The sequence below is a fragment of the Pteronotus mesoamericanus genome, unplaced genomic scaffold, assembly GCF_021234165.1.
Source record: "Pteronotus mesoamericanus isolate MK-2021 breed Mesoamerican mustached bat unplaced genomic scaffold, CSHL_Meso_final contig_100, whole genome shotgun sequence".
Classification (NCBI taxonomy): domain Eukaryota; kingdom Metazoa; phylum Chordata; class Mammalia; order Chiroptera; family Mormoopidae; genus Pteronotus; species Pteronotus mesoamericanus.
Window position 1 is genome coordinate 17,866,242 of NW_026554999.1, and position 27,471 is coordinate 17,893,712.

At 38.8% G+C, this 27,471-nt stretch overlaps 1 protein-coding gene across 2 annotated transcripts in view; it reads left to right on the plus strand.

Moving 5' to 3' along the window:
* Nucleotides 1–613: 613 nt before the first annotated feature.
* Nucleotides 614–27,471, plus strand: part of REC114 (REC114 meiotic recombination protein) — a 121,373-nt gene continuing 94,515 nt past the window's right edge. For both annotated transcript variants that reach the window (XM_054564773.1, XM_054564837.1), the window contains exon 1: nt 614–772. In XM_054564773.1, the coding sequence (XP_054420748.1) occupies nt 614–772 (159 nt within the window). The remainder of the gene's footprint in view (nt 773–27,471) is intronic.

The following is a 27,471-nucleotide window of genomic DNA, read 5'->3' on the forward strand; positions in this document are numbered from 1 at the left end:
TACCTGCTTTTTGAGGCACACATTTTCTTGGCAGCAGCATCTCGTCCAAAAGTTCTTTCGGAGAGACCTTGTTGGTCTGGAGGCAGTATATGTTGGCGGCTGCAGGGTGAGGAGGAAATGACCCTAACTGGGCCGTGTTGTGGTGGATTAAAGGTGGGCAGGGACGTTGCCGTCTGAAAGGCTGCTGCCTTGTGGAAGAACACGCTTGATCTGGCAGCCTGGGAACGCTGCCTCGTCCCACGCCCAGCGCGTGCAAGTTAAAGGGAAACGGCCAGTTTTCGGAAATGTCTCCGTCAGAGCGCCCGATGGTGACTTGGGCTGCCTGAGGAAAGGTGAGGCCCGAATGCTGCAGAGGCCGGACCAACGATCATCGATGGGCGGCACAGCCCCACTTCAAATTGGAAGTCACAACCTCCACTTCGTCCACCAAGAAGAGAAGGTAACCAAGCGCCAGAGCGACACCCACAGCCAGAGAGCCCCCTGCAGGAGTCTTTGGAGCCTGCCCATTGGCTTGCACTGGAGGGGAGGGCGGGTCTTGGGTCACCGCGCTTCCTGATTGATCAACTTTGTGATTGGCAGGCCCCTGCCGGCTGTGTGAGCCAGGAGGCCTGACATGGCGGAGGCGGGAAAAAAGCAGGCGGGCGTCGGGCTGCCGGGTGGAGACGCTGCTCAGTGGCCTCTGCAGCGGTATGGTCGTTTCATCCTCTTGGGCGCGGGAAAGCCACCTAGGCCTGGCCTGGAAGCTGGGATGGCCTCTTCCCCTACGTGGAAGGTGAGGCCTGAGGGCAGGAAATTCCACGAGGAGCTCACCTCAGCGGGGAGGGAGGGAAGACTGCAGCTCGCTGCTTTACCGGCTGGTCCCCGAACGCCACACGGACAGGAGGAGGGGACGCCTAGGGACTCCAGGAATAGTTAGCAGACAGCTAACAAAGAAAGTTGTTAGGTAGATAGTAGTATAAGACATGATTAGAACCCAGTACGTTCTCAAAGAACAGTCATATATTCAATAGATATATTTGAGCATCAGTTATGTGTTAGATATTCAGGAGGTTGGGGTGCATCAATGAACAAGATATAAATGATTTCTACCTTCATTTATGTTTTTAGTATGGTGGAAAATTAGTATTTATCCATTATTGAATGGTTATGTAAACCAGTTCCATATCCCATATGTGGAAGGGAGGGTTGATTAGTCCATAATCAAGTTACGGGCAGCCAAGCATTCACACAGAAGGTCTCAGTTTGATTTCTAGCTTTGCCACTGAATATCTGTGACCTTGGTGAAGTTACTTATCATCTCTGTACCTTAATTACTTTATCTTAGAGACCATAATAATACCTACTTCATCATATTGTTGTGAGTATTGAGTATGTTAATGTATAAATCACCTAAAACAGTGCCTCATATAAAGTTACATAAGGGTTTGCTGTTATTATTACTTTTTGCCCTGGTGTTATCTTTTAACATTATGTGTTGCTAGGCAGTCAGTTTCTTTTAGTCTAGTTTGACTATTGCCTGTGGGCCCTGGGGCTTTGGATTATGCATGTGCATGTGTATGTTGGTATGATTTGGGCAGCAGTGGATAAAGGACTAAAACAGAACAATTATTCCAGGAAGAGGACACAACATGTGCAAAGACTCTGAACCTGGAGAAACCACAGCATGTGCAATGTACAGAGAGAAAGAGTAGGGCTGGTGCTTATGGAGAACTCGGGAAATGATAGCATGAGATGAGGTTGTCTGGAGAGGTAGGCAGGTGCCTTATGAACATTATTCTAAAATCAATAGGAAGCTACTGAAGCATTTTAAGTAGGAGTCTTTTTCATCCTTGAAAGATCATTCTGGCTGAAGTGTGGAGTCTAAATTGAAGGGGAATATGAGTAGATTCAGGAAGATCACTTAGAATGCTCTTGCAATGTGGTACATGAGGTGATAATGACAGACTAGAAGGTGGAGGTGAGGGGGAGGATGGCAGTAGAGATGGAAAACTGAACATATTAAAGCTATTTTTTGAAGGCCCAAAAGATAGGACTTGGAGATTGATTGGATTTGAGTGGTGAGAGTAAAGACTTCGGGGTTCCTAGCAGGAGCAACCGGGTAGATGTTTCAGGATGAGAAACATTGGAGGATGAACAATGAGAGAATAACCTAAGACTTCAGTTTTGCCTGTACTGAGTTTAAATATGTTTATAAAGCATCCAGGTGGAGATGTTGAATAGGTAGTTGAGTGTGCCGGTCTGGACTCAGAAGAAAGATCTGGTCTGGAGATAGAAATGTGTTGTCAGCACAAAAGTGTGTCATCAGCATGAAGGGAATGTTTATAGTGATGAAATTATATGAGATTCCAAGACCAAGCCCCAAGGAAGCATTTGTAGGTTAGGTAGAGGGGACAAGGTCCCTAAAGATTGACAAGGGACGGAATTGGGAGGCACCCAGGAGAGTGCTGGTCCATCAAAGCTATAGAAAGCTATTTCAAGAGGAAGAGAGCAATTAACATTGTTGAATGATGCTGCAAAGTGAGGGAGAATGATGACTATGGCTTGTTTATTGGATTTAGCAACATGAAGTTCCTTATCGTCTTTACCAAGAGAGATTTTAATAGAAGCCAGATAGGGGTGGACTGAAGAGTGACCGGTAGGTGAGGCAGTGGAGCCAATGTGCATAGTTCTAAGAGACCTTGCTGTGAAAGTGAGTAGACAGAAGGCTTAATGAATTGTTCGCCAAATTCTAGAATATTAGAGCAAAGGGCACTACTTAAAGCTTAAAAATCAGTATGTCTAGGACCATAAAAAAGGCATTAAATACTTAGTTGTACTCTTGTGTAATGCTGTATCCTGAGAAATTATATAGGCTGGAAATGCAAAATGAAGTGAATAAAGAGTTAAACTCAAGGATAACAGATTTATAATAGGATCTTATTAAAAGAAACTGGGGATGTTTGTGAGCATGTTTAATTTTTGAGACTGCCCAACAGATTCCTTGATATCTTCTCTTAACACCATCTACTAAACATTCTCCCAAGGGCTGGGTGCATTGGCTGAGATGCAGTCAGTAACTCTTAGATTCTATCCTGCAACCCAGAGGCCATGGGCATTTGAGGATTTGAAGGAGTTGATTGTCACTACATTTTCTCCTTATTTTTGTAAAGCTCTTCATAATTGCTTATACAGAACAGCAATTTTCAAATATTTGACAAAAAGCCACAGCTACAATGAAAAGAGACGAGGTTGACTTTTGTAGTGCTTTTGAAAAGAGAGCATTTGTACCTTCCTTTGAATATGTATGGAACTATCTTACCTGCTGTGATCAGTTTCAGCTTACTTTTGTCATTTAAAAAAAAGGAGGAGGAGAAAATAAGAATTGTTTTATTTTATGTACACTGTGACTATTATGCAATAATAATAATAATAATAGATGAGCCAACTAAAGTATTGCACTAGGTGTGAATTTCTTATTTAAAAATATGTGCTTCCCTCAGTAAAAAATGTTAGGTGAAGCATAAAAATATATTATTTTGGAGGATAGAGTCCTTCTGGCCTTTTTTTTCCTCTAGAGAGGTTTCAAGTTTAACCTTCGTTGAACCTGTTTTGAGGTTTTTTTTCATTTTTTCTGAAGTTATGTGGAGAATCTGATCGCCTAGCATTTTAGTTGTTTAATTACAGAGACTTTCATCATAATGGTTATATGCTAGGCAAAGATGTTGACTTGAGAATAAATGAATAGTACAACAAGAATTCTAAGATTTGAAGTCCTAGTTGAGAGGTAAGTCAAGTGTCAGACAAATATTTTATATAGGATATCTAATATATGTATGTAATTGATTTTATTTGTCTGAATTGGATTATTCTTATTAAAAGTTACAATCTGAAGATGAAATTAACCACAGCTTGAAAGCAAATAAACTTTTGGTAACACTGTAAAAAAAAATCAGCAGTTTAGAACTATGCTACTCAGACTTCAATGAATAAAGAAGTCACTTGGGGAATTTTTTTAAATGCAAATTCTGACTCAGGATTGGTATGGGGAATAAAATTCTGTAGTCCTAACAAGCTTCCAGGTGATGCTGATGCTGTTGGTCCTGTGATCATACTTTGAGAGGCAGAAGTTTAGAAGCCCTTGAATGAAATGGGCAGTCATGTAGTAAAAACAATAAAATTGCTAAAATGAATAAGGAAATCAGCTTCATAATGAATATGCAAACATTTTATTAGTAAGATTTATATTTAAACCATCTGTCATTTAAATGGAATGAGCAAATGAAATACAAACTTGAATTTGGTTTTAATTCCTTACATTGGTTAGCCCAGACCTTCTCAAAAAGATTATCATATAACAGATTGGTCCATTTTATGTATTTTGTGTCCGAATATAATTCATTCTACTAATTTGAGAATAATTTTGAAAGGTGATGTTAATTGCAGGTTGCTTTCAAATTAAAGTTTCACCATGTTTTCCAGACTCCAAGGATTTCTCAGACATGCCCTAATTGGTTGAACTTGACAACTTATTATTTCCTTTCAAAGGGAAAAAAACGTCATTCTTTAATTTTTATAGGAGAAACTTAAAATAATTGCCCTACTTAGAAATTAAGAAATAGAATATGAAGTTTGTATTTGAAATGAACTTTTAAGTGTGAATTCAACATCAGCAACACTGAAAGGAAAAGAAATCAACAGAGACAAGAGGGAAGGAGGGAGGGGGCCGGGGAAAAGGAAGGGAAGGGGAAAGTCAAGGAACATATAGCAAGGACTCATGGACAAAACCAAAGGGGAAGAGCTGAGGGAGGGAAGAGCTGAGGGGGGCAAGGGAAAGTGGTGGGGGGTAGGCAGAGACAAATGTATTTGAAAAAATAAATTAAAATAAAAAAAAGAAAGAAAAATATTTTGGGTCCTCTTAACTCTTTTTTTCTTTGTATTCCTAGTGCTTACATATTTCCTAGCCTATGATAGGTGCTCAGTAAATGTTTGACTAAAAGGTAACTTCCCTGAATTTTTCTGATGGTAATGTAATAATTATGATGTGATAGCTACTATTTATTAAGTATTTACTTTGGCATATTACTAACACTGGCCCTATAAAGCTATTATTATTACACTCATTTTATAGTAAGTGAAGTAAAACACAGAGAGGTTTAGTGGCTTACCCAGGAACACAGAAATAATAAGTGAGAAGAAAGAATTCAGACCCTGTTTTTCCTATTTCTAAAGCTTGTGTTTTTAACCACTATGTTGTCTTACCAGTGTTAATAGTTCTCTCTCTTTTTTTTTTTTTTTTACTATTTTGTCAAAATATTTATTAAGAACGTATTTTAAAAGTAGCATTATGAGCCTGGCTGATGTGGCTCAATTGGTTGGAGTGTCAGCTTGTGCACCGAAATGTTGCAGGTTCAATTCCTGGTCGGAGCACTTATCTAGGTTGCCAGTTTGGTCTCCAGTTGGGTCACATGGGGGAGGCAACCAATTGATGTTTCTCTCACATCAACATCTCTATTTCTTTCCCTCCCTCCCTCCTTCCCTTCCTTTATTTCTCTTTTCCTCCCTCCCTTCCTCTCTCTCTCTGGAACCGATAAAAATATAAAGTTTTAAAAAATAGCATTATGAAAAAGAAACTTTGAGATATTGGCTGTCATCATAATTTTCCATTTATTAAAAGCTATCAGAATAAAAAATTTAATAGTCCAATCATTTGCTAAGAATTCTTTATATATTTTTTAAAATTTGTTGTTGACACTATTATAGCTGTCCCCATTTTCCCCCCTTTGCCCACCTCCATTCAGCCTCCATTTTGCCTTCCCTGCCCTTTACCACACTTTTGTCTATGTCCATGGGCTATGCATGTATGTTCTTTAGCTAATCCCTTCACCTTTTATCCAGTCCCCCTACTCCCTCGCATCTGACATTTGTTAGTCTATTGCATGTATCCATGCTTCTGGTTTTATTTTGTTCATTAGTTTATTTTGTTCATTAGATTGCGCATACTAGTAAGATCATATAGTATTTGTCTTTCTCTAACTGGCTTATTTTGCTTAGCATAATAATCTCCAGGTTGATCCATGCTGTCACAAAGGGTGAGAGTCTTATTTTTCTCAGCAGTATAGTATTGCATTGTGTAAATGTACTATAGTATTTTTTCATATGTCTACAGGACATCTGTATGTGTTCTTTGGAGAAGTATCTATTTGGGTCCTATGCCTATTTTTTAATTGGATTGTTTGTCTTACTGGTATTGAGTTGTATAAGTTCTTTATATATTTTAGAGATTAACCCCTTATCAGATGTATCATTGGTGAATATGTTCTTCCATGTTTTTTGGGTTTCCTTTTCATTTTTTGATGGTTCCTTTGGCTTTGCAGAAGCTTTTTAGTTTGATGTAGTCCCATTTGTTTTCTTTTTTTTCCTGTGTGTCCCTTGTACTAGGAGATAGATCAATAAAAATATTGCTCTGAGAGAGGTCTGATATTTTACTGCCTATGTTTTCCTCTAAAATTTGTATGTTTTGCTACTTACATTTAAGTCTTATCCATTTTGAGTTTATACTTGTGTATGGTATAAATTGGTGTCTAGTCTCATTTTTTTGCATATACCTGTCCAATTTTTGTAACACTATTTATTAAAGAGACTCTCTACTCATTGTATGCTCTTGCATCCTTTGTGAAATATTAATTGAACATTAATTAAGGTATGGGTTGATTTCTGGGCTCTCTTTTCTGCCCCATTGATCTATATGCCTATTCTTGTGCTAGTACCAGGCTATTTTGTTTACAGTGAGCTTGAAGTATAGTTTGATATCAGGTATTGTGATCTTTCCAACTTTGTTCTTCTTTTTCAAGATTGCTGAGGCTGTTCAGGGTCTTTTTTTGTTTTATATAATTTTTTGGAATATTTATTCTAGGTCTTTGAAATATGACATTGGTATTTTAATAGGAATTGCATTGAATCTACAGAATGTTTTGGGTAGTGTGAACATTTTAATCATGTTAATTCTTCCAATCCATGAGCATGGTATAAGTTTCCAGTTGTTAGTATCTTCCTCTGTTTCTTTCTTCAATGTCCTATGGTTTTCTGAGTACATATCTTTTACCTCCTTGGTTAAACTTATTCCTAGGTACTTTATTTTTTCTGTTGCAGTAGTAAATGGGATTGTTTTCTTAGTTTCTCTGAGAGTTCATTATTGGTGTATAAAAATGCCACTATTTCTGGATATTAATTTTGTATCCTGCTACTTTGCTGAATTCATTCATTAGATCTAGTAGTTTTTTTGTGGAGTCTTTAGGGTTTTCTGTGTACAATACAGTATCATGTCATTTGTATATAATGACAGTTTTACTTCCTCCTTTCCAACTTGGATGTGTTTTATTTATTCTTCTTGTCTGATAATTGCTGGCTAGGACTTCATTACTACGCTGAATAGAGCAGTGAAAGCAGACATCCTTGTCTTGTTTCTGATATTAAGGGAAATGCTTTTAGTTTTTGCCCGTTGTGCAAGATGTTGGCTGTAGGTTTTTCATATATGGCCTTTATTTGTTGAGGTATGATCCCTCTATTCCCACTTAGCTGAGAGTTTTGATCATAAATGGGTCCTAATTTTATAAAATTATTTTTCTGCTTCTATTGATATGATCATGTGATTTTTATCTTTCATTTTGTTTATGTCATATATCACATTTATTGATTTGAGGATATTGTACCCACCTTGCATCCCTGGAATAAATCCTACTTGGTCATGGTGTATGATCTTGTTAATGTATTGCTGGATCTGTTCTGCTAATATTTTGTTGAGGATTTTAGCATCTGTGTTTATCAGGGATATTGGTTTATAGTTTTTCTTTCTTTGTAGTGTCTTTATCTGGTTTTAGAATTAGGAAAATGCTGGCCTCATAAAAAGAGCTTGGAAGTCTTTCTTCACTTGAATTTTGTGGAATAGTTTGAGGAGAGGTGATCGTTCTTCCTTGAATGTTTGGTAAAATTTGCCTGTGAAGCCATCCTGTACAGGACTTGTTTGCTGGGAGTTTTTTGGTTACTGCCTCAATATCTTTTGTTGTTATTGGTCTATTCAGATTTCCTGCTCTTTTTGATTCAGTTTTTGTAGATTATATCTTTCTAGGAATTTGTCTTTCTCCCAGGTTGTCCAATTTGTTAATAGTATTTTCTTAAAATCATTTTTATTTCTGTTGTATTAGTTGTTACTTCTCTTTCATTTCTTACTTGATTTGGGACTTCTCTCTTTTTCTGTTGATGAGTTTGGTTAAAGGTTTGTCCATTTTGTTTGTCTTTTCAAAGAACCACCTCTTGGTTTCATTGATATTTTGTATTTTTTTTAGATTTTTTTTAAAATTTTTACTCTGATCTTTATTGAAGCAAATATTATTGTACCCATTTTATAGATAAGTGAGCTAAAACACAGAGAGGTTCAGTGGCTTACCAGGAACACAGCAATGATAAGTGAGAAGAAAGAATTCAGATCCTGTTTTTCCTATATCCAAAACTTATGTTTTTACCCACTATGTTATTTGTCTTAGAAGTAATATTATTTCTTTTTTTGATAGTCAAAATATTTATTAAGAACATACTTTAAACAATAACATTATAAAAAAGAAATTTTGAGATATTGACTATAACCATAATTTTTCATTCATTAAAAGATATGAGAATAGAAAATTTAATAGTTCAGCCATTTGCTGAAAATTACTTATTTTTAAATTAAAAGTTAAATATAGTTGACATTTAATATTATATTAGTTTCAGGTATACAGTGAAGTGGTTAGACATTTATATAAATTACAAAATGATGTTCCTGATAAGTCTAGTTCCCACCTGACACCATAGCAGTGTTAATATTTCATATGTGGAATAGCATTCAGTTATGTGGATGGGAAATCCTGAGGTTATTGATAAAAATAACAGTATTTTTAAAGGATAATTTAAGATTCATTAAAACCCCAGAAAATTTTTATTTTAGTTGTTTTAAAAATTGAAAAAATTGTTTATATTTTTCAATTACAGTTGACATTCAATATTATATTATTTCCTGGTGTACGGTATGGTAGTTAGACCTTTATGTAACTTAAGAGGTGATCTCCCTGATAATTTTAGTACCCACCTGACACCATACATAGTTATTACAATATTATTAATTATAGTCCCTGTGCTGTACTTTAAATCCCCGTGACTATTTTGTAACTGCCAACTTGTACTTCTTAGTTCCTTCCTGTTTTTCACATATACCCCCAATGCCCTTCAGTCTGGCAACCATCAAAATATTCTTTATCTACGAATCTGTTCCTGTTTGTTTGTTCATTTATTTTGTTATTTAGATTTCACATAGAAGTGAAATCATGTGGTATTTGTCTTTCTCTGACTTATTTCACTGAGCGTAATACTCTCTAGGCCAATCTATGCTATTAAAAGTGGTAAGATTTCATTCTTTTTATGGCCAAGTCATATTCCAGTGTATAGTGTACTACTTCTTCTTGTAACGAACTATAGAAATGATCCCTGAAAGTATAGTCTTGCCACTTCTTCTTTATCTAGTTGTCTGTTGATGGACACTTAAGTGACTTCCTAATCTTGGCCATTGTATATGAAATTGTCCTTTTTTTGTCTTGTTATAGCCTTCGTTTTAAAGTCTGTTTTGTCTTATGTAAGAATTGCTACCCAGCTTTTTAAAATTTACATTTTAACACACTTTAAACAATAACATTATAAACATTATTAAGGTATAGGTTGATTTCTGGGCTCTCTTTTCTGCCCCATTGATCTATATGCCTATTCTTGTGCTAGTACCAGGCTATTTTGTTTACAGTGGGCTTGTAGTAGCTTGATACCAGGTATTGTGATCTTTCCAACTTTGTTCTTCTTTTTCAAGATTGTTGAGGCAGTATCTTTTTCATCCCTTTACTTTCAGTTTGTGTGTGTCTTTTGATCTGAAGTGAATCTCTTGTAGGCAGCATTTGTAAGAGTCTTGTTTTCTTTCAGCCACCCTACATCTTCTGGAGCATTTAAATCATTTACATTTAAAGTAGTTATTTATAGGTATATACTATTTGCCATTCTATTATTCATATTTTTATCTTTTTTCTTCTTCTGAAAGAAGTCCTTTTAAGATTTCTTGTAATACTGATTTGGTGGTGATGAACTCCTTTACTGTGTCCGCCCCCACCCCAACCCCTGGAAACTATCTGTCCTTTATAAATGATAGCTTTGCTGGGTAAAGTAATCTTGGTTGAAGGGGTTCTTGCTTTTCATCATTTTGAATATTTTGTGCCAATTCTTTCCAGCTTGCAAAGTTTCTTTTGAGAAATCAGCTGACAGTCTTATTGTAGCTTCTCCAGAGGTAACTAACTGCTTTTCTCTTGCTGCGTTTAAGATTCTTTGTTTCTAACTGTAGGCATTTTAATTATGATTTGTTGATGTGGGTCTTTTTGGGTTCATCTTTTGGGTCTCTCTGTGTTTCCTGGACTTGTGTGTCTATTTCCTATACCAGGTTAAGGAAGTTTTCATTATTGTATCTTCAAATAGGTTTTTAATCGCTCACTCTCTCTCTCTCTGCCTTCTGGCACCCCTATAATGCAAATGTTGTTACTTTTAAAAAAAATTCTCACCCTAGGATATGTTTATTGATATTAGAGAGTGAGCAAGGCAGAGAAAGAGAGCAACATTGATGTGAGAGAGTGACATCAATTGGTTGCTTCCTTTATGCTTCCCAACCAGGGATCAAACCCACAACCTAGGTATGTGCTCTACTGGGAATCAAACCTGCAGCGTTTTGGTGTACAGGATCATGTTCCGACCAACTGAGACACCTGGTCAGGACACAAATGTTGTTTCTCTTGATATTGTCCCAGAGGCCCATCCAACTATTCTTAGTTCTTATTTTTTCTTTTTGTTGTTCTGATTGGGTGTTTTCTCTACCGTGTCTTCCAAATCACTGATTTTATTCTCTGCTTCATCTAATCTGCTGTTGATTCCATCTAATGTATTCTTTTCAGTTATTGTATTCATATTTCTGACTGGTTCTTTTTATGATTTCTATCTCCATTTTATGTTTCCTCCCTCACTGATTTCATCTACTATTCCTCTAACCTAATTGAGTGTCGTTATAAATATTTCATTTAGTTCTTTTTATGAGTTTTGTCCTGCTCTTTCATTTTGGACATGTTTCTTGTTTCCTTAGTTTGTCTGCCTCTGTGTGCGTGCGTGCGTGCGTGCGTGCATGCGTGTGTGTGTGTGTGTGTGTGTGTGTATGTGTCTATATATTAGGTAGATCTACTACTTCTCCCAGTCTTGGCAGGCTGTCCTTATGTAGTCAGTGTTCTGTGGGACCCATTGGTACAGACACCTTGGTCATCTAAGGCCGGTGCTCCAGGGGCATCCTTTGCCTGGGTTGTGCGTGCTCTCCTGTTGCAGTAGAGTCTTGATTGCTGTTGGCACACCTGTGGGTGGGATTTGGCTCAGGCTGACTGTCTGTGAGGACTGGTTGTTATTACAGCATATGAGCTGTAGTGCTTGGTCTGACTCCACAGAGTGGAATTCACTATGGCAGGTCTCTGGTGCCTGCCCAGTCTACCCTCTGAGTGTGTCCTTATGGAGCCAGTTGGGTGGTGCCCTAATGAAGCTGGCTACCTCGTGCATTGGTTCTGGGGCTTCTTGGTAGAGGATCTGGTGTGGCCCTAGTTTAGCTGCTGCCTGTGCCCAGCCCAGGGCCACCTGGTAGGAGCTACAAAATGATCTGTTGCCTACGCTTGGAATGGGAACACCTGGGAGAGGTTGTGCTGTGAAACAAGGCCAGTTGCCACTGGTGCCAGCTGGATCTGCTTAGCAAGAGGCATAGGGAATGTCAAGGCCAACTACTGCTTGTTTGGGGTTTGTGGACTTTTGAAAGATTTTAGGAAAGTCTGAAGTGTGGGCCAAGGCTGGCAGTTTGTGACAAACAGCTTTTAAAGGAATTTAGTGATTTACCAAGGTGGGGCAAATTTGATGGAGACTTAGATTTGGCGCCCAACTGTATCTGCATGCTGGGTGGGGAAGGGCTCATCAAAGGAACATTTGTGTCTGCCTGTGTGCTCTGTAGGGGGAAGGGTCAATAAAGGAACAGTGGTGCCTGCCAGCAGTTTAGTTCCAGAGAAATATGCCCTTCCAAACCTTGCCCTGAAGCCAGACAATTCAATTCCTCCCCATATGTTCCTGGCACTGTTAGAGCTGCTGCTCCAGCACTGGAGCTCAGAGCAAGTGAGTCCAAGTAAGTCTGTGTGCAGTCTCTTTAAGAGGAACTTCCTGGGACTCTAGAAGCCTCCATCTCACTCATCTTCAATCCCACTGGTTTTTACACCCGGAAGTTATGGGGACTTCTGTTCTGGTACTGATGATCCAGGCTGGGGAGCCTGTTTTGAGGCTGGGACCCCTTGCTCCTCAAGGGTAACCTCTAAACCCAAGATATTCTTCCCAATTTTAACCACCACATGTGGGTGTGGGGAGAGCCCTTTCTATTCTCCGCCCCTTTTTCCATTCTCAATGTGGCTTCTTCTTTATATTTGTTGCTATAGGACTTCTTTTCAGCTAGATTTCAGGTAGTTTGTCAGGGTAGTTCTTTTATAATTTAGTTATAATTTTGATGTGGTGAGTGTAGTGTTTCCCTGCTCTGACATTTTGACTGGAGGTCTGAAATTATTTTCTAAAATATTCAAATAGTAGTTCTATGCATGCCTTATAATTTTTTTTAGTCATAAAGTCATACTTATTCAATTTAAAGTGTTATTCTCTATTAAGAATAAGCCCTTTCTACTTTTTGAAGTTAAAATGTCATTTCTTTTCTGCAGGCAAACATGCCTGGTAATTTTTGATAGGATATCTGATGTGAATTTTACTCTGTTGGGTACAGTGTATTTTTCTATTTATATTAAATATTCTTGAGCTTTTCTCTGGGATAAGCTATTGGGAGACAGTTTGGTCCTTTCTGGTCTTGCTTGTAAGCTTTGTCAGGTGGGACCAGGGCAGCATTTGATCAGGGCTAATTTTTTCCCACTCCTGAGGCAAAACTGTTCAGATTACTCTACCAGTGTCCTGTAAATTGTGGTTTTTCACTCTGGGTAATGAGAACAGGCACTATTCCCTGCTCCTAAGCTCCCATAAATGCTTCCAGGTGATTCTTTGCCCAGCCTCCAGTAGTTTGCTCATACATATATATATGCTGAAGACTTCAGGAGTCTCTGTGGTTATTGGGAGTTCTTTCATTGTGAAGCTCTCTCCTGTCTGGTATTCTGAACTGAAAACTCTAGCCATCCTGACCTCCCTAGACCTGCAGCTCTATCCCATCAACTCAAGGACACCTTGCCATGTTCTGTGTAGGCTCCCTGTCCTAAAACTTCACCCTGAAAGCTTTCTCAAGAAGAAGTCTGGGGCAACGGAAGGGGTCACCTCCTTTGTTTCCCATTATTTCTCAGAAATCATGTCCTTTATTACCTTATATTGGGTGTCTTGAAAACTGTTGTTTCCTGTACTTCATCCAGTTTTCTAGTTGTTTCAGGAAGAAGAGTAAAATTTGGTCCCTGTTACTTTATGTCGGCCAGAAATGGAAGCCCATAGTGGGTCATTGGATTCAGCTCTACTTTGTCTTTTTCCACTTCAGTTCTTCAGTTCAGTTTAATAGAGCATTATTAAATTATCTATTGGGTACTTGACATGTAGTTAAAGCACAGGAGGGGCTTTGGAACTCTCCTTTTGTTACCACTATTTTAAAATATTAGGGCCCTTAAGCAGAGGGTTGCTAAAACAGGTAGGCCCTGATCATTAGAGCAGAGTTTCTCAAGGTATATTGGGCAGACTACTTCCAACAAAGTCTCTGGGAGTGCTTGTTGAAAATGCAGATTCATGGGTCCTCTGCTACATCCACTGAATAAACCTCTGGGGTGACAGTTGTTGAATGTACTGCAACCCGTCCTCATGCCCAATTCTAAACAAAGCGTCAGGAGGAAGGAACAATTCACAAAGTAACACTGCTACTCTATAGCACTTTAAAATTTAGAAAGTATTTTAATAAACTTCACATTTAATTTTCACAACTCTGTAGATCTTATTTACATTTTAGAGACAATAAGCTAAGGCCTGGCTCTATTAAGTAGCTTGCCAAAGGTTTACATAGGAAGTGGAAAAGCCAATTCTAAAACTCGTCTTTCTCAAGCAAGTCCCCATTTTGCTGTACACTTTGCTCTGCTTATTAAGACATAGGGGTATCATCAAGAGTTGTTATTCTTTTATGCAGCTTGCTTTTTTGGAAGAGTTACTAGGTTATATATATATCACCTATATAAAAAAATATATATTTTGGCTGCTTCAATTTCTAAAATTTAATTAATTAATTAATTAATTAATTACAAATACATTTATCAAATGTATTTGATAAATACAATTAATCAAATACATTTGTCTCTGCCTTCCCCCCACCACTTTCCCCTGCCCCCTCCCCCCGCTCCCTCCCTCAATCATTCCCCACTTTTGCTTTGTCAATGAGTCCTTGCTATATGTTCCTTGACTTTCCCCTTCCCTTCCTTTTCCCCCACCCACCCCTCCCCCTTCCCTGTTGTCTCTGTTGGTTTCTTTTGTCTTTCAGGGTTGCTGGTCTTCTTTTCTTTGCATTTTTGTTTTGTTGGTTAGGTTCCATTTATAGGTGAGATCATATGGTGTTTGTCTTTGGCCCCCTGGCTTATTTTGCTTGGCATAATGCTCTCCAGTTCCATCCATGCTGTCGCGAAGTTCAGTAGTTCTTTTTTTCTTTTTGCTGCGTAGTATCACTGTGTAAATGTACCATAGTTTTTTGACCTAATCATCTACTGATGGGCATTTAGGTTGCTTCCAACACTTGGCTATTGTAAGTTGTGCTGCTATGAACATTGGGGTGCATAGGTTCTTTTGAATTGACGTTTTGGTATTCTTAGGGTATAGTCCCAGCAGGGGAATCACTGGATCAAAAGGCAGTTCCATTTTCAGCTTTTTGAGGAAATTCCACAGTGCTTTCCACAATGGCTGCACCAGTCTGCATTGCCACCAACAGTGTACTAGGGTTCCCTTTTCTCCACAGCCTCGCCAGCACCTGTTGTTTCTTGATCTGTTTATGATGGCCATTCTGACCGCTGAGAGGTGGTATCTCACTGTGGTTTTGATCTGCATTTCTCTGATGGCTAGTGATGCTGGGCATCCTTTCAAATGTCTCTGGGCCCTCTGTATCTCTTCCTTGGAAAAGCGTCTGCCCAGGTCCTTTGCCCATTTTTTGATTGGATCAATTTTCTTCTTGGAGTGGAGTCAAGTGAGCTCTTTATATATCTTGGAGATCAAACCTCTAGCTGATATATCATTAGCAAATATATTTTCTCATAGGGCTGGCTCACTTTTCATTTTGCTGATGTTTTATTTAGACGTGCAGAAGCTTCTTATTTTGATGAGATCCCACTTGTTTATCCTTTCCTTTATGTCCCTTGCTTTAGGAGACATATCAGTGAAAAAATTGCTGCGTGGGATATCTGAGAGTTTCCTGCCACTGTTCTCCTCTAGGACTTTTATGGTGTTGCGACCTCTATTTAAGTCTTTTATCCATCTTGAGTTTATTTTTGTGTATGGTGTCAGCTGATGATCCAATTTCAATTTTTTGCATGTAGCCGTCCAGCTCTCCCAAAACCATTTGTTGAAGAGGCTATTATTACTCCACTTTATTATGCTTCTGCCCCCTTTGTCAAATATTAGTTGCCCATAGAGACCTGGGTTTATTTCTGGGCTTTCTATTCTGTTCCACTGGTCTATGGGTCTGTTCTTGTGCCAGTATGAGATTGTTTTGAGTATAGTGGCTTTGTAGTACAGTTTGATGTCTGGTATTGTGATCCCTCCTACTTTGCTTTTCTTTCTCAAAATTGCTGCGGCTCTTTGGGGTCGTTTATGGTTCCATATAAATTTTTGAAATGTCTGTTCTATTTCTGTGAAATACGCCATTGGTATCTTAATAGGGATTGCGTTGAATCTATAAATTGCTTTGAGTAGTATGGACATTTTGAAGATATTAATTCTTCAAATCCATGAGCACAGTATATGCTTCCATTTATTTCTGTCTTCCTTAGTTTCTTTCTTCAATGTTGTATAGTTTTCTGTGTACAGGTCTTTTACCTTCTTGGTTAAATTTATTCCTAGGTACTATATTTTTCTTGTTGCTATATCGATTGATATTTTCTTTCTGGTTTCTTCTATTTCATTGCTAGTGTACAAAAATGCCTTTGATTTCTGAATATTGACTTTGTATCCCACTGTTTTGCCAAATTCATTTATTAGGTTGAGTAGTTTTTTGGTGGAGTCTGCGGGGTTTTCTATGTACACTATCATGTCATCTGCAAACAATGATAGTTTTACTTCCTCCTTTTGTATTTGGATGCCTTTTATTTCTTTTTCTTGTCTGACTGCTGTGGCTAGGGCTTCCAATACAATGTTGAAGAGAAGTGGTGAAAGCAGACATCCTTGTCATGTTCCCGATCTTACTGGGAAAGCTTTATTTTTTGCCCGTTGAGTATGATGTTGGCTGTAGGTTTTTCATATATGGCCTTTATTATGTTGAGGAATGCCCCATTTATTCCCATTTTGCTGAGTGTTTTTTTTTTAATTAATTTATTTACTTTTTAAATACATTTGTCTCTGCCTTCCCCCCACCTCTTTCCCTTGCCCCCTCCCACCTTCCCTCCCTCAGCTCTTCCCCTTTGGTTTTGTCCATGAGTCCTTGCTATATGTTTGAGTGTTTTGATCATAAAGGGTGCTGTACCTTATTGAATGCTTTTTCTGCGTCTATCGAGATGATCATGTGGTTTTTGTCTTTCCTTTTGTTTGTGTGAAGTATTACGTTTATTGATTTGCGTATATTGAACCATCCCAGCATCCCTGGGATGAATACCACTTGATCATAGTGGATAATCTTTTTAATGTATTGCGGGATACGGTTTGCCAATATTTTGCTGGGGATTTTAGCGTCTATGTTCATCAGCGAAATTGACCTGTAGTTTTCTTTCCTTGTACGGTCTTTATCTGGTTTTGGGATTAGGGTGATGCTGGCCTCATAAAAAGAGTCTGGGAGTTTTCCTTCCTCTTGGATTTTTTGGAATAGTCTGAGAAGGACAGGGGTTAGCTCTTCTTTAAATGTTTTGTAAAATTCTCCTGTGAAACAGTCCGGTCCAGGGCTTTTGTATGCCGGGAGTTTCTTGATTACTGCTTCAATTTCCCCAGCTGTTATTGGTCTGTTCAAGCTTTCTGTTTCTTCCTCCTTCAGCGTTGGAAGATTATACTTTTCTAGAAATTTGTCCATTTCATCAAGGTTTTCAAATTTCTTGGCATATAATTGTTCACAGTAGTTTCTTACAATCCTTTGTATTTCTGTGGTATCAGTTGTTATTACTCCTCTTTCATTTCTGGTATTATTTATTTGGGTCCTCTCCCTTTTTTTCTTGATTAGTCTGCTTAAAGGCTTATCAATTTTATTTATCTTTTCAAAGAACCAGCTCCTGGTTTGGTTGATCCTTTGAATTGTTCTTTTCATCTCTATGTCATTCAGTTCTGCTCTAATCTTGATTATTTCCTTCCTTCTACTTGCCCTAGTATTTATTTGTTGTTGTTTCTCCAGTTCTTGAAGTAGTGTTAGGTCTTTTATTTGAAATGTTTTATCTTTTTTAGGTAAGCCTGTATTGCTATGAATTTCCCTCTCAGGACTGCCTTTGCTTTGTCCCATAGGTTTTGGACTGTTGTCTGTTCATTTTCTTTTGTTTCCAGAAACTTTTTGATTTCTTCTCTTATCTCATTATTGACCCATTCATTGTTTAATAGTCTACCGTTCAGTCTCCATGAGTTTGAATGTTTGAGATTTCTTCCTTGAGGTTCGTTTCTAGTTTCAAGCCCTTGTGGTCCGAGAAAAAGCTTGGTATTATTTCAAATTGCTGAATTTGCCGAGGCTTGCTTTGTGTCCTATCATGTGGTCTATCTTTGAAAAAGTTCTGTGCGCATTTGAAAACAATGTGTATTTTGCTTCTTTAGGATGGCAGGTTCTATATATGTCAGTTAAGTCCAATTGATTCAGTGCATCATTCAGCTCCACAATATCCTTGCTGATATTTTGTTTGGAAGATCTGTCCATTTTTGACTGTGGGGTGTTAAAATCCCCTACTATCAGTGTAGTCACCCAAGATTCTCCTTATATATTTGAGTTCTCCCATGTTGGGTGCATATAAGTTTACAATGTTTATGTCTTCATGATGGATTCTTCCTTTAAGTTTTAGAAAGTGTTCCTCTGGGTCTCTTTTTATGGGCTTTGTTTTGAAATCTATTTTGTCTGATACAAGTATTGCTACCCCTGCTTTCTTCTCTTGCCCATTTGCTTGGAATATTTTTTCCCCATCCCTTTACTTTCAATATGTGTAGGTCTTTTGTTCTGAGGTGAGTCTCTTGTAGGCAACATATTTGTGGCTGATGTTTTCTTACCCATTCAGCTATCCAGTGTCTTTTGATTGGGGCATTTAATCCATTTACATTGAGATTTATTATTGGTAGAAACTTATTAATTTTTTCTCTTTGTACCCATGTTTTTCTGTTTCTCATTCTTTTCCTTCATCTTCTTAAACCAGTCCCTTTAGCATATCTTGCAGTGCTGGTTTGGTGGAGGTATATTCTTTTAGCCTTCTTTGGTCTGGGAAACTCCTTATTTCCCCTTCCCTTTTAATTATAGTGCTCTGGGTAGAGCAGCCTTGGTTGCAGGCCTTTGCTTTTCATTACTTGGAATATTTGTTGCCATTTCCTTCTGGCTTGTAATGTTTCTATTGAGAAGTCAGCTGCTAGTTGTATCGGGGCCCCCTTGTATGTTACTCCCTGTTTCTCCCTTGCTGCCTTTAGGATTCTCTATTTGTCTTTGTTATTTGCCATTTTAATGATGATGTGTCTTGGAGCGGGACTCATTGTGTTCCTCTTGAATGGGACCCTCTGTGTTTCCTGGATTCGTGTGACTTTTTCTCTCTTCAAATTGGGGAAATTTTCCATCATTACTTTTTCAAAGAGGTTCTCTATCCCTTGCTCCTCTTGTTCTCCTTTGGGTATCCCTATTATGCAGATATTATTGCATTTCAGGTTGTCCTGCATTTCCTTAAATGCCACTTCATTCTTTTTGAGTCTTTTTTCCATTTCTTGTTCTTTCTGGGAGCTTTTTTCTACCTTATCCTCCATCCAGCTGATTCGATCCTCAGCTTCATCCAGCCTGCTTTTGATTCCTTCTACTGTGTTCTCCAATTCAGAAATGGTATTCTTCATATCCTCTTCTGTCTTCTTGATAGTTTCTATGTCCTTTTCCAGGCTGATAGAGTTTGCTGTAAGATCCTGATAGTTTCTCTGCAGTTTCTCATAGTTCTCTTTGAGCTGGCTGAGCTCATTGAGCTTCTTTAAAGCCATTGTTTTGAATTCAATATATGATAGTTCACTTGCCTCTATTTCATTTAGCTCTCTCTGTGGGGATTCTTCCTTTCCCCTCATTTGGGGGGAACTTCTTTTTCTTCCCATTTTTGTGAGAGTCTATTATTATTACTATTTTTTGCTTTTGTTTCAATTGATCTGTCTAGGTTTCCTGACTTTGTGGATTAAACTTCTATGGTAGTAGGTGGGTCTTTTTATTTATTTATTTATTTATTTTTTAATTTATTTTCTTTCTGGGTCTGCCTCTGATGGTGTCAGTTGTTGACCCAATCTGACCTTGGGCCGTTTATTCGAGCCTTCCAGGGATCTACTGTCTGTGTCTGTCTCCTGTGATTGTCAGTCTGGTCACTCTGTCCTCATCTGTCAGACTTAGGCAGCACAGGGCGAAGCATTGCCTCCTAATGGTGGGACTATCGTACCCTTAGAGGCTGCTGTCCCTCAGTGGAGTAGTCTGCCTGAGCAAGATGGAGATTGTGGACTGGGGAAGAGTCAGCAGCGGGACTCCCCAACACCTCTGTCTCCGGTCTCTCCTTGAGGGTCTCTGGGCAGCTCTGTGACCCCTTCAGCCAAGCATCCACTATTTCTGCGGACCGCGTTGTAATCGCTCACCTTCTGGTTCGCATGCCCGCTTCTGCCTCTTTGGGGGCGTGGCCTGCCTGCGCAAAATGAGGACTACAGAATGGGGAAGGAATCTGCTCCGGGGATCTCAGATAATTCTCCAGTTCTTTCCCCAGCCCCTCTGTCTCCAGTCTCTCCTCAAGGGTCTCTATGCAGCTGTGTATCCCCTTTGGCCAGGGATCTTCTATTTCTTCCAGCTGCTCCGCAGTCAGCTCCCAGCCCACACACACACAAGCTGTATGCGGAGTGCGCAAAAGGCAGGTTAATTGATTCACTTATGCCTGAGCGAGATGGTAGCTGCAGAGTGGGAGGTGAGTTATCACCTGGGCTCCACTGGCCACTGTCTCAGTTCTCTTCACCAAGTTTTCCTCACCAATCTTTCCTCAGGCACCAGCCCACTCTGCTGCCACCTCTACCCAGAGATCATGGAAGGCGGCTGCTGCTCCAAATTTTGCGTTGGCCCTTTAAGTGTCTCTTTGCATCTCCAGCCACCTGTCTCTGGCAGAGAGCGCCCCTAAGCTTTTGGGGGTTGCATTTTGTCTGCATTTTCCTGGTTTCAGCCGCTGTAGTCTAGGGGTCCCTGTTTATGATTCAGACCTTGTTCTTCTCAGGGGGATCCAACTGGCCTTTTCAATGACCCTCTTGTGCTGGTGCCCGTGGGTGCCCAGCCCACCCTCTCAAACCTCCACCACACTTCTCACCCGTTGGGATGTGTGAAAGTTGATTCCACTGTCTGTCTGCAGCTCCAAGGCTCCTCTCCCTCTATCGTTCCATTGTTTTCCAGGTGATTTCTCCACTATTTAGTCACAATTCCAGTTTGGTCTTGCGAGGAGGTCCACATGATTCCCATTTACTCCTCCGCCATCTATTTTCTCCTCTATATTTTATATTAGGATTAATATGGGCTCTGAGTGACAGAAAATGTAGAATAACAATACATTAAATAGGATGAAAGTTTATTATTATACACATAAAAGTACAGGACTGATATAATACTCCACAGTGTCAGGAACTGAGGATCTTTGTATTTTGTTCCTCTGCCATGCATGACCAAGGTCTCATAGTCCAAGATAGAAGTGATATTCTAGATGGCTTGGTAGAGGAAAAGATGAAGAAATTCTAGCAACTTTCAAATATATATGCTGTACCGGTAACTATTGTCAGCATGCTGTACATCACATACCCAAGACATACTTATCTTATAACTGGAAGTTGTATCTTTTGGCCACCTACACCCATTTTACACCCTACTCCTTCCCTTGGCCTCTGTTCTCCAACAATCTGTATCTGTGAGTTTGTTTTTCCAGGTTTCACATATAAGTGAGATCATCTAGTATTTTTCTCTTTCTGGTTTATTGTACTTAACATAGTGTCCTCAAGTTTCATCCATATTGTTGATGTTGAATTGTAGTAAGTTCTTTATATATTTTGTATTATTTTGTATTATGACCTTATTAGATATAGCATATGGAAATGTCTTCTCCCATTCAGTAGGTTGTCTATAAATTCTTGGTAAAACATTCCCATATTGCCTGCATCAGGGTTGATGACTCCCACCATCCCACCCTTAGTATGTCACTAATTATATTTATTGTTAATTGTTGTCTATACCATTATCCTCCATCCCATGCCACATTAGCTCCAGGAGGGCAGCTAATGTTTTGTTCAATGATGAAACTAGAAGAATGGTTGGGCATCTACCAGGTGCCCAGCAGATATTTTTTTTGAATGAATAAATGAATGAATTAAGCTCAAGGTCAGAGACATTCCTTCCTATGGTTTTTTCTTCCCAAATATTTATGAGAGATCAGTATAAAATGGGTACTTTGTTAATGTTAACTGACTGACTTAAATGCTTGGTATTTGGTCTCTTTTCTTTTGACTCTTGCATTTTAACAAATTTTATTTTTTAAGTTATGTATTTTTGATTATGTTATTACAGTTGTTCCAATTTTTCCCCCTGTACCCCCCTCCACCTAGCACCTGCCACTCCCTCAGGCAATCCCCACACTATTGTTTATGTCCATAGGTCAGGCGTATAAGTTCTTTGACTACTCCATTTCCTATACTGTACTTATATTCCCATGGCTATTCTGTAACTACCTATTTGTACTTCTTAATCCCCTCACTTTTTCACCCATTCCCCTATACCACCTTCCCATCTGGCAATCGTCAAAAAAATGCTCTCTGTATCCATGATACTATTTCTGTTCTTCTTGTTTGTTTAGTTTGTTTTTTAAATTAAGTTATTGATAGATGTGTATTTATTGCTGTTTAATTGTTCATAATTTTGATCTTTTTCTTAAATAAGTCCTTTTAACATTTCATATAATAATGGTTTGGTGATGATGAACTCCTTTAGTTTTATTTATTTTTTGTCTGGGAAGCTCTTTATCTGCCCTTTGATTCTAAATGATAGCTTTGCTGAGTGGAGCAATCTTGGCTATAGATCCCTGTTTTTCATGACTTTGAATATTTTTTACCAATCCCTTCTAGCCTGCAAAGTTTCTTTTCAGAAATCAACTGACAGTCTTATGGGAACTCCCCTGGTGGTAACTAACAGCTTTTCTCTTGCTGCTTTTAAGATCCTCTCTTTATCTTTAACCTTTGGAATTTTAATTATAATGTGTCTTAGAGTGAACCTCTTTGCACCCATCTTGTTTGGGACTCTCTGAGCTTCCTGGACTTGCATGTCTATTTCCTTCACTAAATTAGGGAAGTAATTTTTTTACACTTTTTTTTTCAGATAGATTTCCAGTTTCTTGCTCTTTCTCCTCTCCTTTTGGCACCCCCATCATGCAAATGTTGGAACACTTGAAGTTGTCCCAATGGCTGCTTACACTATCCTCATGTTTTTGGATTCTTTTTTTCTTCTTGTTCTCATCGGTTGTTTTTTTCTTCTTTCTTTTTCTTTTTTTTCTTTCTTTCTTTTTTTTTTTTTGCTCCTTTATGTTCCAAATCATTGATTTGATTCTTGGCTCCATCCACTCTACTGTTGTTTCCCTGTAAATTGTTTTTTATTTCAATTAGCGTATCCTTTGCTTCTGACTGGATCTCTTTTACGTTGTTGAGGTCCTCACTAACTTCTTTGAGCATCCTTATAACCAGTGTTTTGAACTCTGCATCTGATAAATTGCTTATTTTCATTTTGTTTAGTTCTTTTTCTGGAATTTTCATCTCTTCTTTCCTTTGGGCCATGTTTTTTTGTCTCCTCATTTTGGCAGCCTCCCTGTGTTTGTTTCTATGTATTATGTAGAGCTGCTATGACTACCTGTCATGGGAGCATGACCTATTTTAGTAGGTGTCCTGTAGGGTCCAGTGGCACAGCCTCCACTATCACCCAAGCTGGGTACACCAGGTGTGCCCTATGTCTGGGCTGAGTACAACTTCCTTTTGTAGTTGAGCCTTGATTGCTGTTGGCAATTCAATGGGAGGGATATACCCAGTCCCGCCAGTTGCAAGGATTGGCTGTGACCACTGACCACCCACCTCCACCCTCTGTGGAGGATCAGCTGTGTAGGGGCAGGGTGGTGGTACTCTGACAGTGCATGGAGTGTACTGGCCCTGAGGTTTCCTGGGTGGTGCAGGCCAAGGTCATCCCCCACCTATGTTCTGCCCAGGGCCTCCCTGCCTGAGCTATAAAGCAATCTGAGATGGCTGACACTTGTGCTGGGCTTGGAGATTCCCAGATGAAGCCAAACTGTGAATCTAGGTTGGCTGCTGCTTGTGCTGGGTATGGAGCCATTTAGTAAGAGGTATGGGGGCTGGGGGCTTGCTGAGGCTGGCTGTTGTGTCTTTGAAAGGATTTAGGAAGTTGTGAAGCATGAGCCAAGACCAGCCATTCATATAGAAGAGCCACTGTTAACAGCTTGGGTGATCCCGTTAAGTTCGGTGGGTTGGACTCTCAGGGGGTCTCCAGGCAGGGCGAACAGTGTTAACCAGGTTGATGGAGCCTCAGATATGGTACCTGTCTGCTGGCTCTGTGGCTCTGGGAGGGAAGGATTCAGAGAAAGGGAAGTGGCCTCTGCCCACCTTTCTGTCTGAGAGAAAGCTGTCCCCCAGCTCTTTCCTTGATGCAAGGCACTTCAGTTGGTCCCTGTATGCCACTGGTGTCTTTCAAGCTCTACATCAGAGGGAATGAGTCTGATCTTCAGTTCAGTTGGAGTGAGTCTCAGTAAGTCCAGAAATGGGTTCTTTAAAAGGAACTGTGAGGAACTCCAGAAGTTTTTTCCACTGACTCAATCCATGCTGGTTTTTGCAGCCTGAAGTTACAGGGACTTACCTTTCTGGCACTGGAAGCCTGGCATGGAGGGCCTAGTGTGGGGTTGAGGTTCCTCACTCCTGAGATGTCCCCCCCAAATTTTTATACACTGTATGTGAATGTGGGACCAGCCTGTTCCGTGTTTTTGCCCCTTCTACCAGTCTAGACGGATGTGGTTTCTTTAATTCCGTAGTTGTGAGACTTCCATTCAACTTGATTTCTGACAGTTCTGATTGATGGTTGTCCTATAGTTTAGTTGTAATTTTGATGTGGTTTCATGAGGAGGTGAGCTGTGTTTACCTATGCCACCATCTTTACCAGAAGTGCTTAACATGAATTTTGGAACCAGCTTGTTAAATTCTACAAAAAAATTTAGGATTTGGTTATTACTGCTGTAACTAATTGCCACAAACTTAATGACTGCAAATAAACCAAATTTATTGGCTTACAGTTTCAGAGGTCAAAATTCTGAAATAGATCTTGTGAAGCTAAAATCAAGGTGTCAGCAGGGCCACATCCCTTCTGGAGGGTCTAAGGGAAAATCTGTTTCTTGCCTATTCCAGCCTCTAGAGGCTGCCTGAATTCGTTGGCTTGTACCATCCTTCCATCTTCAAAGCTGACAGTCACATTTCCTTCCCTGACTCTGCCTCTTCTGCTACACTCTTTCCCTTAGGCAGACCCTTGTCCCACCTGGATAACCCAGGATATTTGCCCTCTTTAAAGATCCTTAACTTAATCAAAACTGCAAAGTCCCTTTTGCCATGTAAGGTAACATATTCACAGGTTTCAGGTATTAAAACATGGACATCTTTGGAGGAACCATTATTTTCTTACTTCAGCATCATGACAATGTTAAATCTGCCTATCCATGAACAAAGTATGAGTATATATCTCCATATATTTATGTGTTCTTAAATTCTGTCACTTTTCAGTGTGCAGATCTTTAACTAATTTTGTCATATTTCTCCTTATGTATTTCACATTTTTGATGCTTTTGTAAATCTTGATATTTTTAAAATTTAAAATTCCAACTCTTTATTTGTATAAATTTAGTTTTCATTTATTGATCTTCTACCCTGCAACTGTTCTAAAATCCATTTATTAGTTCTAGAAAATCAGTTGGATTTTCTACATAAATAATCATGTCTATGAATTAAGACAGTTTTACTTCTTCCTTCCCAATTTTTATTTATTCATTTTTCTTACCTGATTACAATTGTTAGAACCTCCAGTACTGTGTTAATAGGACTGGTGAGAATGGACATCCTTGTTTCATTCCTTATTTTAGAGAGCTTGACATTCCACTATTTAATATGATGCCAACTGCAGGTTTTTTCATGGATGCCCTTCATTGGCTTGAGGAAGTTCCTTTTATTCCTGGTTTGCTGAGTTTTAAATTAGGAATGGATGTTAGATTTTGTCAAATGTTTTTCTATATTCTCTTACCTATTGAGATGATTATTTGGTTTTCCATTTTCAGTTTGTTAACATGGTGAATTACTTTCTGTTCAAAATGCTTCCTAATTTTCCTTTTAATTTCTTATTTATCCATGGGTTATTTAGAAATATGGACTGTGTGAAATATTTTAATTTCAAAATATTTGGGAATACTTTCAGAGAGCTTATTGTTATTGATTTCTAATTTAATTTGTGCTCAGAGAATATACTTTCAGATTTAGCGAGACTTGTTTTACGGCCCAGAATTTTGCCTGTCTTGGTAAGTACTGTGTATGTACTTGAGAAGAATGTATATTTTTCTGGTACTGGGTGGAGTGTTCTATAAAATGGCAGTTGGGTCATGTACTTGTTCTGTCAATTATTGAGAGGAGGGTATTGAAATCTCTGACTGAAATTGTAAGTTTGTGTGTTTCTCCTTACAGTTCTTTTCATTTTTGATCCATGTATTTTTATGCTCTGTTACGGGGATACAAATGTTTAGAATAATTACATCTTTTAATTAATTGACTCTTATTATTATGAAATCACCTTCTTTATACATTCTGATATTTTTTCAATATTAATATAGCCACTCCAGCTTTCTTTTGAGCAGTGTTAGAATGGTATATATTTTCCACACCCTTTTGTTTTTTACCCGCTGTTATATTGCATGTTTTTATATTTAAAGTGAATTTCTTGTAAGCAGCATATGGTTTTGTCTTATCTTTTTATCCTATCTGGTACTAGGATGAAAAGGTAAGCCACAACTAACTACACTATATGCTGCCTACATGAAATGCACTCTAAGTCATTTACTTTTCAGGTGGTCATCAATAGGATTGTATATGAGTCTGTAATCTTGCTGTTTGTTTTGTATTTGTCCCATCTGTTCTTTGTTCTTTTTATATTCTTATTCTTCCTTTTTTGGATTGAGTATTGTCTATAACCCTGTTTATCAATTATCTTTTAAAGAAGACAGGTAGACAGACTTTATATTAACAAAAGTGACAAGATAGAGAAAAATATCTATGAAGAAAGGCAAAGCTGGAGAAAGCAATAGGAGTGATCTGATTTGGATAACGGGGAAAGTTGGTGGCAGTTTCCAGTAGGGTGGTCAGGAAAGGTGTTACCTGAAAATATGACATTTAAAAAAATACCTGAAGAAGACGGAGCAAGTCATGTGTATCTAGAAGAGAATTTCAGATAGAACAGCAATTATAAAAACCCCGGGATTTATCACCAGGAATGGACCTAATGGGTTCAAGAAACAGCAAGGAGGGCTGTGTGACTGGAGCAGAGCGGCAATGGAGGGCTAGATTGTGGAGCACCTTGCAGGAGTCTCAGTGAGGTGAAAAGCTACTGCAGGGCTGTGAGCTGGCAATGATACGACTTGACTTAGGTACTGTGTTGAAAATGAAATGTGTTGGAGAGTGGGAGCAAGAATAGCAATGGGATATCCAATTAGGAACTTATTATAATAATTGACTAGAGATGATGATAACTCAGTTCAGACCTGTGAGAAATGATTAGATTCTGAATATTTTGAAGGTTGTCACGAAGGATTTTCTGATGGATTTCATATGGGTATGAGAAAAGGAGAGGATTCAAGAATGATTCCACAGTTTTGGCCTAAGGAAACGGGAGGATAGAATTATATGCTGAGATGGGAAAAATGCCTACAATAG